The 15,078-nt window shown below is 47.3% G+C and overlaps 1 protein-coding gene across 1 annotated transcript in view; it reads left to right on the forward strand.

Moving 5' to 3' along the window:
- Nucleotides 1-14,570: 14,570 nt before the first annotated feature.
- CHRNB4 (cholinergic receptor nicotinic beta 4 subunit) overlaps nt 14,571-15,078 on the forward strand; it is a 30,651-nt gene continuing 30,143 nt past the window's right edge. Inside the window, exon 1 of the mRNA XM_060755715.2 lies at nt 14,571-15,016. Within this exon, the coding sequence (XP_060611698.2) occupies nt 14,962-15,016 (55 nt within the window). The 5' untranslated portion in view covers nt 14,571-14,961. The remainder of the gene's footprint in view (nt 15,017-15,078) is intronic.

Genomic DNA, 15,078 nt, shown 5'->3' on the forward strand with positions numbered 1-15,078 from the left:
AATAGACTAGATGACATTTGGGTGCCCCTTCCAACTCTAGAATTCAGAGTCTGATGGAGTCTCCTTTGAGATCAGGGTGGCCATTTGTTGGGAGGGCTTGCATGCTGGCTTATTGCATAATAGAATAGACTAGATGACTGTTGGGTGCCCCTTCTGAGTCTAGGATTCAGAATCTGATTATGTCTGGTTCATTGGAGATTTCATGGCCATCTGTCAGTACATATTGGATGGTGTTGTTTTGCATAACAGAACTAGATGACGCTTGGGTTCCCCTTCCAACTAGGATTCAGATTCTGATGGGGTCTGCTTCATTGCAGGTTGCATGGTCATCTGTCAGGAGGGCTCAGATTCTGCCTTCCTGCATAATAGAATAGACTAGATGACCCTTGGGTGCCCCTTCTGACTCTAGGATTCAAAATCCACTTTGTTGGAGGTTTCATGGCCATCTGTCAGTACATATTGGATGGTGTTATTTTGCACAATAGAACTGGGTTGGACTAGATGACCCTTGGGTGCCCCTTCCAACTCTAGGATTCAGAGCGATGGAGAATGGCTGCAAGGCCATTCAATGCTGATCAAGCTGGTCAATGGCAACATTCACACTTGTCTCAAGCAGACGAGAGATCTTTATATATCTCCAGAGATATATAAACCCAGTTTTACTAGTTTCCAACAAACCTCACAACCTCTGAGGATGCCTGGCATAGGTGTGGGTGAAACGTCAGGAGAGAATGCTTCTAGAGTCCAGAAAACTCACAGCAACCCAGTGATTCTGGCCATGAAAGCTTTCAACAACACATTTGGGAAAGTGGGGTGCGTGCTGGTCCTTTGCCTTGAGTCTTTGTTGTCGATTGGCTCCGCACCCTAAACCCACTTGCAAGGTTTCCTATTTCCAAAAGCCAAAGGGAGAGAGCCTCAGCTTGAGATTTCCACAGTCATCCTTCACCGTCTCGGCCAAGTCAGCCATTTCGAGAGATAGACTTTCTTTTCCCTCTCCTGTTGTACGGACGCCAGTCGCTGGGCTTTTCTCCATGGCCTCACATAACAAGCGGATCCATGCCAGGTCTTCAAACCGCACCGTGACAAAATCCAAGAAGGCACATTCCTCTGCACATGGGCAGAGTCGCTTGCCTTCTAATTTGCAGGAGCAGAGAAAAGGAGCAAAGCCCTCTTTGTACACAGAACACCAAATAAAAATGTCTTCCTCAAGATGAATCCTAGAATCCTAGCATTGGAAGAGACCTGGTGGGCCATCTACTCCAACTCCATTCTGCCAAGAAGCAGGAAAATTGCATTCAAAGCACCCCTGACAGATGGCCATCCAGCCTCTGCTTCAAAGCCTCCAAAGAAGGAGCCTCCACCACACTCTGTGGCAGAGAGTTCCACTGCTGATCCTCTCTGAGCCCCCTTCGGGGTGAGAAGGGCGGAATATAAATACAGCAAATAAATAAATAAAGTACTAGCATCACTCAGTGTAGTAACTTACAGACTCATGATGGAAATAGCAACCTCCCAAGCCTTTCACACTTTATTTGTTAATGTATATATTTGCTAACCTGTATTCTATGTGTATGTCTAACTTATCTCTTGGTTTGCGAGGAGTTATAGACATGTGATTATATTGAGTATGTTCAGACTCGGGATTTCATGTTGTATTCAGTCTGCTGACCACCTCATTGGAGGTGGATGCGTATGCTTTAGACCTCAGTGGAGGTGGATGCATGTTTGCTTGCATATGGCCTCACATAACAAGGTCTTTAAGTATAGCTAATACTTAAAGACTATGGATTATGGATAAAGAATGATGAAGAACACTGCATCCTATCCATAACTGAACTTTAATCAGAAATGTGCCTGTAGGGTGAATTAATAAAAGTTTTTTATGAGTAAACAAGATATGTTATTTTTCAAAGAAGGCTTTGGGTTTTGTTTTTTGTTTTTTTTTTATCTCTGAGTGCATATTTTAATTAAGAGGTTTCAAGGTTGTGTATATCTTTTGGGCAATTTTCAACTTCAAAAAGTCAACTATCCTCTGCTAACCAAATTTTTGTAGTGGCATGCCTTTATCCTTGGCAGTTTAAAGACATGGTTCTTCAGTTTAACAACTGAGATACCTGTGTGCCATTACATGGACGAGTGCCTGGCCGCTGTGGCTGTCTGGATGAGGAGGAACAAGCTGAAGATCAATCCCGACAAGACAGAGGTCCTCCTGGTCGATCGTAAACCGGATCGGGGTATATGGTGGCAACCTGTGCTGGATGGGGTTACATTCCCCTTGAAATCGCAGGTCCGCAGTATCGGTGTCCTCCTGGACTCATCACTGATGCTTGAAGCTCAGGTGTCAGCGGTGGCCGGGAGGGCCTTTGCACAACTAAGACTCGTGCGCCAACTGCGACCGTACCTCATGAAGGGGGATCTGGCCAGGGTGGTCCATGCCTTAGTCACCTCCAGATTGGACTACTGTAATGAACTCTATGTGGGGCTGCCCTTGAAAACGGCCCGGAAATTCCAATTGGTACAACAGGCGGCAGCCAGGTTACTAACTGGTGCTCCTTACAGGGAGCGGTCAACCCTCCTGTTTAAGGATCTCCATTGGCTGCCATTCATTTTCCGGTCCCAATTCAAGGTGCAGGTTCATACCTACAAAGCCCTGAACGGTTTGGGACCAGCCTACCTGCGTGACCACATTTCTGTATACGAACCCACGCAATCTCTTTGATCATCTGGAGACGCCCTGCTCACACTCCTGCCTCTTTCGCAGATGCGATTGGTGGGGACGAGGGAGAGGGCCTTCTCGGTGGTGGCTCCCCGACTCTGGAACTCACTTCCCAGAGACATCAGACATGCCCCAACTCCGGCAGTCTTTAGGAGCTTGAAAACGTGGCTGTTCCAGTGTGCCTTCCCAGAATAAGGAAAACCCTCAGCATTATGTCCTCAAAATACACTTTACTACTGCTTTAGAATTGACTGCATTTCCTTGTTCTCTCTAAAAATCCTATCTCAATTATATCCTACCTGGTTCACATCAGCACTATTTTTTAATTTTAATCTATCACATTTGGCCCGGCCTTTGGTTTTAAATGTTTATATGTTACTGTTAATTGCTTATTGTCTATTTTGTTTATGTGATTATGATTTATATTGCATTGATTGTTTATTGATGTTTTTTTTAATTGATTGTCTGTTTATTGATGTATTGCGGGCTTGGCCTCATGTAAGCCGCACCGAGTCCCTTGAGGAAATTGTAGTGTTATTATTATTATTATTATTATTATTATTATTATTATTACAGTGTAAACAAAACACAAAACAGTGAACATTTTACAAACACATAGCAACACCACCAAGGCCTAAAGAAGTATCCTTTCCTTCACCATATATTTATAAATCAACCATTAATCAAATGCCATATCCAAAATTCCTGACCAAGAAGGTTATATTGTTTTCCATTTTCACTCTCTAAAGCATATTTAATAAAGACCGACCAGTATGCCTCAAAATCCGATCTGTTAGTTTCCCCCCTGAATACCCTCATTTCCATTGTTAGTTTATCATTTAAGGCTACGTTCCATACCACCTTAGACCATGCTTCCGGTGTTAGATTAGTTATTATTTCCAGTTCCTTGCTATTATAATTCTTCCCACTGTAAGTAAAATAATCACCAATTCTTTCTTACTCATTTCTAAATTCAACATCGTAGTGTCCATTAATAATGCTAACCTAGCATCCAGAGTAATATTTGATCCTATAATGTTGTATTTTAAAAACACGAAGTTGAAAACTTTAAACTATTATATTAAATAGTTTAAACCAGTATAGTTTGACCAGTAGCTGGCCACTTCAAATCAAATCAAATCATTTATTTCGGTGATTCGATGCCTATTACATGGAAAATCAGCTGATCCCTAATCCATCTAAAACACAGACATGTGCTTTTCATCTCAAGAACAGACAAGCATCCCGAGCTCTGAGGATTATTACCTGGGAAGGAATCCCCCTGGAGCATTGCAGCGCACCCAAATACCTGGGAGTCACCCTGGACTGTGCTCTACCTACAAGAAGCACTGCCTGAATATCAAGCAAAAAGTGGGTGCTAGAAACAATATCATACGAAAGCTGACTGGCACAACCTGGGGATCACAACCAGACACAGTGAAGACATCTGTCCTTGCGCTATGCTACTCTGCTGCTGAGTACACATACCCAGTGTGGAACACATCTCACCATGCTAAAACAGTGGATGTGACTCTTAATGAGACATGCCGCATTATCACAGGGTGTCTGCGCCCTGCACCACTGGAGAAATTACACTATTTAGCTGGTATTGCACCACCTGACATCCACCGGGAAGTAGCAGAGACATCTCATCTCATCCCTTGTTTGGGTATCAGCCAGCACGTCAACAACTTAAATCAAGAAATAGTTTTCTAAGATCTATGGAGACACTCGCTGGAACACCTCAGCAAGCGAGAGTCCAAAAGTGGCAGGCTCAAACCCAGAACCTCAATCAATGGCTGATACCAAATGAGAGACTCCCCCCGGGCACACAGAAAACTGGGCGACTTGGAAGGCGCTGAACAGACTGCGCTTTGGCACCACGAGATGCAGAGCCAACCTCAAGAAATGGGGCTACAAAGTGGAATCCACGACATGCGAGTGTAGAGAAGAGCAAACTACAGACCACCTGCTGCAATGCAACCTGAGCCCTGCCACATGCACAAGGGAGGACCTTCTTGTGGCAACACCAGAGGCACTCCAAGTGGCCAGATACTGGTCAAAGGACATTTAATCAACTACCAAGCTTGCAAACTCTGTTTTATCTGTTTGTTAAAAATTTGTTTAAAATGTAATACAGTTGTCTGGTTGATACTGTCACGATAAAGAAATTTATTTTGGTCATTCACCAGCACAGGAAATAGAAGTTACACTTTCATACAAACTTGGTATTTTTGGTACATTAAAATATAAATATAACTACTGAAGCAGAATATGGGTGACGGAGCAGAAGGGGAAACGGTAAAAACATACAATGCTCAGATCCATCACCAAATTGTAGATTTGGTGAAGATGATTACTGGACACACAGTTAACTTTTGGGACTAGTCATTCCCTGACGGATTGTGTATGCTGCTCCACAGAACTTTGCAACATTGTAGGTTGTAGCTGAATTAATTTGAACTCCCACCATGAAATAAAGAGTCAGACACAAGAACATGGATCTAAAGGGCCATTTTCTGACCTATTTATTGAAAGAATTTGCAGTAAGCTGTAGAGGGAAAATCTGTAAAAATGCAACATATAACTCATGGCTGAATGGCCACCTAGTGAGCCTAGTCCCTGGGCCAGGTGTCACTTCCTCTGACCACCTCCAAGGACAAGCGTGCACCAAGGATCCCGAGGGCCAAGCAAAATTCTTTGTCTGCACCTCTCGGCCGATCATAGTTGGAAGGCCATCATGAGGGCGCTCCCTCCCAAACCTCAGAGTTTTTCAAGAGTGAGAACCCTCAATCCAGCCCCAAGGGTAGCTCCCATTTTATGAAAACTTCTGGGGACTTTTGTGGGAGTCCACCCTTCACCCCCTAAGGCGGGGGTGCCACGGTGCCTACCATAACCATTTCACCTTTAACATGCCACAAAAAGGGACAGGCGTCTGGCTAGTCCCTTTTCCCCACTAGGCTGGCCAACATCTCTTTTATTCCCTCTTTCAAATCACTCACAAACAAAACATTACCCTCATCTGAGAGGTGCACTCCATCGGGCCTGAACAACTCTGGCCGTTTTAACACAATTTCTCGGTGCAGGACTAAACAGCCCCCAATCTGCCCCATGGCAGTTTCCATTCCCCGATTGACCTTCCTTCTGGCCAAATCGAGTTTCTTGGGATCCCAATCCCTTGGCCACCGCAATCATGGCAACGGTGCCAACCATGCAATCTGAACTCCAGGCCACCGTTACCTGATGAGATTGCAATCTTTCTGGGCTTGATGAACACAATTTCTTGGTGCAGGACTAAACAGCCCCTGATCCACCTCATGGCAGTTTTCATTTTCCAATTAACCTTCCCCCTGGCCAAATCGAGTTTCTTGGGATCACAATCCCTTGGCTACTGCAATCGTGGCAACAGTGCCAACCCTGCAATCAAACTCCAAGCCACCGTTGCCTGATGAGATTGCAATCTTTCTGGGCTTGATGGACACAATTTCTTGGTGCAGGACTAAACAGCCCCCAATCTGCCCCATGGCAGTTTCCACTTCCCGATTGACCTTCCTTCTGGCCAAATCGAGTTTCTTGGGATCACAATCCCTTGGCCACTGCAATCATGGCAACAGTGCCAACCATGCAATCCGAACTCCAGGCCACCGCTGCCTGATGAGATTGCAATCTTTCTAGGCATGATGAACACAATTTCTCGATGCAGGACTAAACAGCCCTTGATCCACCCCATGGCAGTTTTCATTTCCCAATTGACCTTCCCCTGGCCAAATCGAGTTTCTTGGGATCACAATCCCTTGGCTACTGCAATCGTGGCAACATTGCCAACCCTGCAATCAGAACTCCAAGCCACCGTTGCCTGATGAGATTGCAATCTTTCTGGGCTTGATGGTGCAGGACTAAACAGCCCCCAATCTGCCCCATGGCAGTTTCCACTTCCCGATTGACCTTCCTTCTGGCCAAATCGAGTTTCTTGGGATCACAATCCCTTGGCCACTGCAATCGTGGCAACAGTGCCAACCCTGCAATCAGAACTCCAAACCACCGTTACCTGATGAGATTGCAATCTTTCTGGGTTTGATGGACACAATTTCTTGGTGCAGGACTAAACAGCCCCCAATCTGCCCCATGGCAGTTTCCACTTCCCGATTGACCTTCCTTCTGGCCAAATCGAGTTTCTTGGGATCACAATCCCTTGGCCACTGCAATCGTGGCAACAGTGCCAACCCTGCAATCAGAACTCCAAGCCACCGTTACCTGATGAGATTGCAATCTTTCTGGGTTTGATGGACACAATTTCTCGGTGCAGGACTAAACAGCCCCCAATCCACCCCATGGCAGTTTTCATTTCCCCTTGACCTTCCCCCTGGCCAAATCAATTTTCTTGGGATCACAATCCCTTGGCCACTGCAATCGTGGCAATAGTGTCGACCATGTAATCAGAACTCCAAGCCCCATTGCCTGATGAGATTGCAATCTTTCTGGGCTTGATGGACACAATTTCCCGGTGGAGGACTAAACAGCCCCCAATCCACCCCGTGGCAGTTTTCATTTCCTAATTGACCTTCCCCCTGGCCAAATCAAGTTTCTTGGGATCACAATCCCTTGGCCACTGCAATCGTGGCAACAGTGTCGACCATGTAATCAGAACTCCAAGCCACCGCTGCCTGATGAGATTGCAATCTTTCTAGGCTTGATGGACACAATTTCTCGGCGCAGGACTAAACAGCCCCCAATCCACCCCATGGCAGTTTTCATTTCCTAATTGATCTTTCCCCTGGCCAAATCGAGTTTCTTGGGATCACAATCCCTTGGCCACTGCAATCGTGGCAACATTGTCAACCATGTAATCAGAACTCCAAGCCACCATTGCCTGATGAGATTGAAATCTTTCTGGGCTTGATGGACACAATTTCTCGGTGCAGGACTAAACAGCCCCCAATCCACGCCATGGCAGTCTTCATTTCCCAATTGACCTTCCCCCTGGCCAAATCAAGTTTCTTAGGATCATAATCCCTTGGCCACTGCAATCGTGGCAACAGTGTCGACCATGCAATCAGAACTCCAGGCCACCGTTGCCTGATGAAATTGAAATCTTTTGGGGCTTGAAAAATTAGTGCCTTTTCCTTTAATAGACCTGAATCATTGTCCCCAAACTGTACAATTTACATATCATGAGGAGGACCCCACCTCTCCTTGAATAACATTGATAATAGCACCCTGCATCGGAGTCCTCTTCTACCCCACCAGTCAACTATAACCTGGTCGCTCAGACCCAACTGGGTCCCAAGGTGACTTCAATGGGCATGTCTCTCCACCCAGAAAACCAAGCTATGGGCACAGACGAGGACACGCCTGCGAAGTAATCTGCATCTGTGAACTAAACAAAAGAAGGGGGTCAATCATCACTGAGTCATTGTCTTGAATGGTTGTTACAACGCTTAAATGCCTTTGAGCACCATTTCCCCATGCGCTGAACATCTTGGTCTTTGAATCCCACGCCATAGCGCTGCCCCAATCCAAAGGAATAAGTTCCAAAATTGACCCCACCCAAGCCCAAAACTTGTAGGGCCTGTGAGGTAACTTTCCAGAATTGATATTTTGTAAGTGGGAGGGAGCCCACATGCCTAAAAAGGACACACGAGTCTCTTTCCCTTACCTCTATGTATCGATGAAGAGCTCTCACAGGGCACAAGGTCTCATCAGCATAGGTAAGTAACTGCACTTTAGTTCCCCTTACCTGTTTGCTCCGTTTTGGAATAGTGAATATGCAAGATTGCCTATTCTGGCCCTAACTCCAGATCCTGCATTGACAGTGCCCTATCTGAGCCATCTCTATGATCTTATCACTAATTCGCTTACCTGCAGGGCCCCAGAGAAAGCAGTCAGAGCTGCAGCATGGAAAAGCAAGGCCTCTTAGTGAGAATGACAATTCCCAGGCCAAACATTTGCCAAACCCTTCAAGGTGGCTGGCCCCAGTGGCACCCGAGTATCTTTCATCGTGCCCACTCCCAAGACCACCATTCTAATATATTATGGATCCCAAAACTCTTGGATGGGTTTGGGTACCCCCGTCTTTCTATTGCAACTATCTTGAATCCCAAATTCCCAGCAGCATTTATTTTGGTCCCCTTGTTTGAAACTAGCATTGCTAGGGGAAAAACTAGTCCTTTCCAACAAATGGCCACTGTGGGCCCTGTCCCCTAGCATGAGGCAGGCAGGGTTCATGATCCTCATCCACATCTCAGGAAATGGCCTATCCCTTGGCAAAGTAGGAAAGGAGGCAGCCTTCAATGAAAAGACTCATCGTGGGAGAGCCATGCGGTTCCTTGATAGTCTGTATAAGCTTTCTGTATAATATCCAAGTATTAGGTCAAGGTGTAAGCCAACCCTGGCTGTACCCTGACAATGACTCCCATGTAAATAACCTAACTTGCTAACCAGTTACGCCAGGATCTATATACCTTCTGTTTCTTTACCTCTTCTCATTCTTTGTCATCCAGTTGCTCCCAGTATTTATTTATGTTTATTTTTATTATTTTTATTACCTTCCTGTGTAATAATGAGAATATATTGACATACTCACATACTCATCAACATACCCTTCAAACTTTTATCAATTGTTCTCTGAATAAGCTGATCTCCTAGCTCCATAGTCAGGTTACCTTGTGGGATGGCCGAGTAGGCTTGCAAGGTGAGCTGTTGTCACACCCAGCCCTGCCCATAAACCAACACTCCAGGCTAAGCTCCACTGGTGGCTTTGTGTGTGCAATGGCACCACCTGATGTTACTGTTGATGACGGGCCTGCCAGAGCATTTCCAACAGAAAGTGACCCAGGGCCTGCCACCGAGCTCGGTTGTGTGCCTATTGCCATAGGAACCAAGGGGGTAACACCTACATAAGGTGGGGCCTGAAGCACAGTTGGTGCCATCTAAGAATATGTCGGGGCCTGGGGTGCTGATAATGCTGCTGTAGAGGCCATTGGAACCAAAAAGGCAGGCACATGAGGCACCACTGGTGCAAACTGAGGCATTGTAGGTACTCTGGCAGGGGCCACTGCTCCAGAAAAGGCAGGCAACTGAGGCACTGTTGGTGCCACCTGAGAATGGGTAACAGTCTGAGGCACTGGAGATAGTAATGCAGAAGCCTTAGTGCTAGAAATGACAGAAGCCTGGGGCACCGTTGGTGGCACCTGAAAATAGGAAGGAGCCTGAGGCAGTGATGGTAGTATTGTAGGGTAAGCAGGAGTCTGAGGCACCTGCAAAGGCACCACAGGAGCCACAGGGGCCCGCACACTTCCCCAGGGCCAAGCCCACCACTGCTGCTCCCAGGATTGTCGAATATTGAGAGGACCATGAGGAGTTCAATATTGCTGGCCCTGCAAAGGATTGAAGCTGGAGTGTAGCTGCACCTGCACTCTGGTGAGTGCCCTGTTGAAACCTCTGTGCAGGCAGCTGGGGCAATGGTGCAGCCCCCCCAGCAGCAACCTGTTGAACCGGTGTAGTCCCCTGCGGCCCAGCAACTGCTTCAGGGCAGTAGTGCCCACCTCCTGGGCAGCAGGGCCCCCCTGCCCTCGGAATGTGTTTTCTCCACGAATGTGTTTACCCGCTGAAGCAGAGGGGCCCAGGAAATAAAGAAGTCAATCCCTAATTGATGGCCTATGCCCTAATGGCACTGTCTACCAAATGCAATGAAAAATGGTAAGTTTGATGAAACAAAATGGCTGCCAGTAGGTCAGGCTTCCATAAAGATACTACAAAATGGCCACCCTACTACCAAACAGGGTCCCTGCTGTTCAGAGAATAGGCCCAAAACAAAATGGCCACCTTCCCAAGCAAAGGTATTAGAACAAAATGGCCGCCACACTACCAGGCAGGCTTTCTCCTGGCCATGTGGTTAGGCCCAAAATCAATTATAGCTATCCTATCAATGTTAGTGGGGCAGAAAGTGTGGAATAACTATAATACTTTTTTTTTTTTGAGGGGGAAGGGGGCAAAATAGCAAGGGTATAATTAGAGCAGCAAGCAGGGGCACTCCCCAGGCAGATTGGTCCCCCCCCCAACAAACAGGCCTTCCTCCCAGGAGCAGTTGGCACTGTGAAAGCCCAGGGAGCTGCTGGCAACTGCAAAGGAGGGTGAGCCTCTAAAGGGGCAAGAGAAGCACCCAGGGGCCCCTCCAAAGGAAGTCCTACCAGAAAGGCCTCTCCACAGGGAGTGGGGTGGAGAAGGACACACACACTTCCTCCCAGAGGCACGCAGAGGGAAGAGTGGGCTCTCTGGCACTACTGCAAGAGAGGGCAGGCCCAAAGAAGGCCCTCCAAGGAAGGAAGAAGCCTGGAGGCAGAAGGGGCTGCATGCCTCTGAGGGGCAAGGAAGGAGGTGGGCAGTCCTGGAAAGGCTCCTTAAAGGGGGAAAAAAAAAAAACAACAACAAGGTGCTGCCAGTGCCACTGGAGCCACCCAAGAAAGGAGCAGCCACCCAACTCACCCCCTCCCAGCCCCACTCAAACCAGCCTGGAAGAAGAGATCCAGTCTTGCGAAGAAGGCCAGACCAGAAGCTGACTCTCTCAGGCACAACCTCTTCTCACGCCGTCCAAAGGAAACTGAAAGAAGAACAGAGCAGCCTCACCCAACTTTCTGCTCCGCCCCCTCACATGCATGGGCCAGCAACTACCTGGCCCAAACCAAGTCTGCCTCCTTCATGGGGTAATTCAAAATGCCCTCCCGCATCCTAAGCTTTGCTTGGCTGCGGGTGGGGCATCTGCAAGTAGCAGGGAGGTATACAATTGTCCTGAATGGCCTGGGTGCTTGTATATCAGAGGTAAGATAAGCCTGGCATGGGTATCCCTGTAGAGCGGGCACTGAAGGAGCACATGTTCTATTGTTTCTACATGACCCGAGTCACAGGGGCGGCAGAGTCTCTCTGGGAAAGGGATCTTCCGGTAGCGGCCTTCGAGTACAGCTGATGGGAGAGCGTGGCATCGAGCCAGGGTGAAAGCCCTTCGATGAAGAGAAACCTCTAAGTTTGTTAAATATGACATAGTGGAGGCAATGTATCTGCTGTCTTCGTTGATAAGAAAGGTTGGAACTGAGGCCAGATCTAGTTGGCGCTCTGAGTCTGTGATACGTTGTTTAATAAGTGCTTTGGCTTGATTGTAATCCATAGCGAATAGTAGACCTGGAGAAAATCCCAATGAGGAGATTTTGGATGCTACCACCTGCTTCCATGTGGATTGGAAGTCATCCTCCATGGTTAGTGGGGCAAGACCAAGGGGTGCACGGGATAGTCTGAGCCAGAGATTGAGTATGGCCACCCACACCCTGGCCTCCACTCTCATAAAGCCCGTCTCTGGTCGCAGGGTGGCATTCGAAATGCATTTAGGGACCTGCAAAGCCGATCATAGAATCATAGAATCAAAGAGTTGGAAAAGACCTCATGGGCCATCTAGTCCAACCCCCTGCAAAGAAGCAGGAATATTGCATTCAAATCACCCCTGACAGATGGCCATCCAGCCTCTGTTTAAAAGTTTCCAAAGAAGGAGCCTCCACCACACTCCGGGACAGAGAGTTCCACCGCTGAACGGCTCTCACAGTCAGGAAGTTCTTCCTCATGTTCAGATGGAATCTTTCTTGTAGTTTGAAGCCATTGTTCCGCGTCCTAATCTCCATGGAAGCAGTAAACAAGCTTGCTCCCTCCTCCCTGTGGCTTCCTCTCACATATTTATGCATGGCTATCATATCTCCTCTCAGCCTTCTCTTCTTCCGGCTAAACATGGCCAGCTCCTTAAGCCACTCCTCATAGGGCTTGTTCTCCAGACCCTTGATCATTTTAGTCACCCTCCTCTGGACACATTCCAGCTTGTCAATATCTCTCTTCAATTGCGGTGCCCAGAATTGGGCACAATATTCCAGGTGTGGTCTAACCAAAGCGGAATAGAGAGGTAGCATGACTTCCCTAGATCTAGACACTATGCTCCTATTGATGCAGGCCAAAATCCCATTGGCTTTTTTTGCTGCCACATCCCATTGTTGGCTCATGTTTAACTTGTTGTCCACAAGGACTCCAAGATCTTTTTCACACGTACTGCTCTTGAGCCAGGCGTCCCCCATTCTGTATCTTTGCATTTCGCTTTTCCTGCCTAAGTGGAGTATCTTGCATTTGTCCCCGTTGAACTTCATTTGTTAGTTTTGCCCCATCATCTCTCTAATATGTCAAGATCGTTTTGAATCCTGCTCCTGTCCTCTGGAGTCTTGGCTATCCTTCCCAATGTGGTGTCGTCTGCAAACTTGATGATCATGTCTTCCAACCCTTCATCTAAGTCATTAATAAAGATGTTGAACAGGACCGGACCCAGGACAGAACCCTGCGGCACTCCACTTGTCACTTCTTTCCAGGATGAAGAGGAAGCATTGGGGAGAATCACCCTCTGGGTTCGTCCATTTAACCAATTACAGATCCACCTCACCGTAGTTTTGCCTAGCCCACATTGGACTCGTTTGTTTGCCAGAAGGTCATGAGGGACATTGTCGAAGGCCTTCCTGAAATCCAGGTACGCTACATCCACGGTATTCCCCGCATCTACCCAGCTTGTAACTCCATCGAAGATACTTTGACTGAACCACCTCTAATGGGGCAAAACTGGGGAAGGGGCCCAGCTGAGCCCCATACAAGAGTTGGGCTAATGACTTAGCTTCAAACAACTTGAGCGCTGCTGGTGAAAAGTGGCCCCCTCTTGACTTAAGATATTTAAGAATGGCAGTTGAGCTCCTCTGTGGCTACTTCATCCCCATGAGCTCTTCTGCTACCATTAGATTGGAGAACTACACCTAGATATTTGAAGGATGTAACTTGTTCAATTTTATGACCATCTATGCTCCAAGAGTAAATCCTGGGCCTACTAGCGAAAGCCATGATTTTGGTTGTTTATTTCGATGAATATTATTATTATTATTATTATTATTATTATTATTAAACTTTATTTGTACCCCGCTAGCATCTCCCGAAGGATTCGATGCGGCTTACACAGGCCGAGGCCTCAACACACAACATAGCAATACAAACTAGGCAAATCAAACAATTAAAAACAGGATAAAGCAAATAAACAACAGGCAAAAGCAATACACTAAAACACAATAAGAACTGGGCCAGGCCAATGGGTACAAGAATTAAAAGTGCTGATGTGACAGGAGGTGTATATGAGGCTTCTAGGGCAAGTGCGATGTGCAGCAGTCATTGGTTTTGATAAGGTGCTTACGGGACTTGGTAGTGGAGATTTCCTAATCTTGGAAGGCGCATCGGAAAAGCCAAGTCTTCAAGTTCTTTCTGAAGACTGCCAGTGTGGGGGCCTGTCTAAGGTCTTTGGGGAGGGTGTTCCAGAGTCTGGGGGCCACCATGGAAAAGGCCCTGTCCCGTGTCCCCACCAAGCGTGCTTGCGACGCAGGTGGGATCATGAGCAGGGCTTCTCCAGATGACCGAAGAGAGCGTATGGGTTCGTAGATGGAAATGCGGTCACGCAGGTAAGCTGGTCCCAAACCGTTCAGGGCTTTGTAGGTAAGCACCTGCACCTTAAATTGAGCTCGGAATATATCCTTCCAAAAACTCTTCACTTGGGGGCATTCCCACCATAAATGAAAATATGTCCCTGGTTGAACTTTTTTTCCTCAAAGGACTAGTTATCCTTTCTCGTCATTCTTATTTCATTAATCAAGACACACTTCGCTTGTGAGATAGTCACTGAAACTCTAATGCGCAGTATCCTTGTGTGGTCCTTGGTGATGGACAGCCTCCCAAAAGGCCAGGCCATCCCTGGAGAAGGACCCTTTGGGCACATGTTTTACTTTCCAGCTCTTGCGCTTGCTCTCTCCTTTCCCAGCGAATGAGGCGTCGTCGCTTGGACTTGCTCTCTGGCCACATGGAGGACAGTCTTGGCCGGTCCTGGCATAACCCACAGGAGCGCATCATGAGCCTCCTTGCACATTTCTTCCCTCTCTTTAAAGAGCTGCAAAGGAGGAGGGATCACCAAGCAAGCTCCCTTTGGAATTGGGATTCCTTCTGGGTCCTACGGCCGGACTCTGCATCATCCTTGCAGGCTCCCTGAATGCATCCCCATCCCTCTTTCGCTTGGATTCCCCATGCTTGCTTTCCTTCCTTCCTATCCTGGCTGCAGATCCATCTCCGGCACCAGCTTTGTGGGGTCCCTTCTTAAAAATTCCCCTCTTTTTTGGTATGCTTTCTGCTAAATCACTGCCATGAGGAATACGAATCAGCTCCTTTTCTTGGCTGCGCTTTCCTTTTACATTAACGGTGAGTGACTCTTTTCTTTTCAGTCCCCGTACAGTTTGACAGCTGCTTTGGAGCAGCACTTA

This window comes from Anolis sagrei, chromosome 9 (genome assembly GCF_037176765.1).
Source record: "Anolis sagrei isolate rAnoSag1 chromosome 9, rAnoSag1.mat, whole genome shotgun sequence".
Lineage (NCBI taxonomy): Eukaryota > Metazoa > Chordata > Lepidosauria > Squamata > Dactyloidae > Anolis > Anolis sagrei.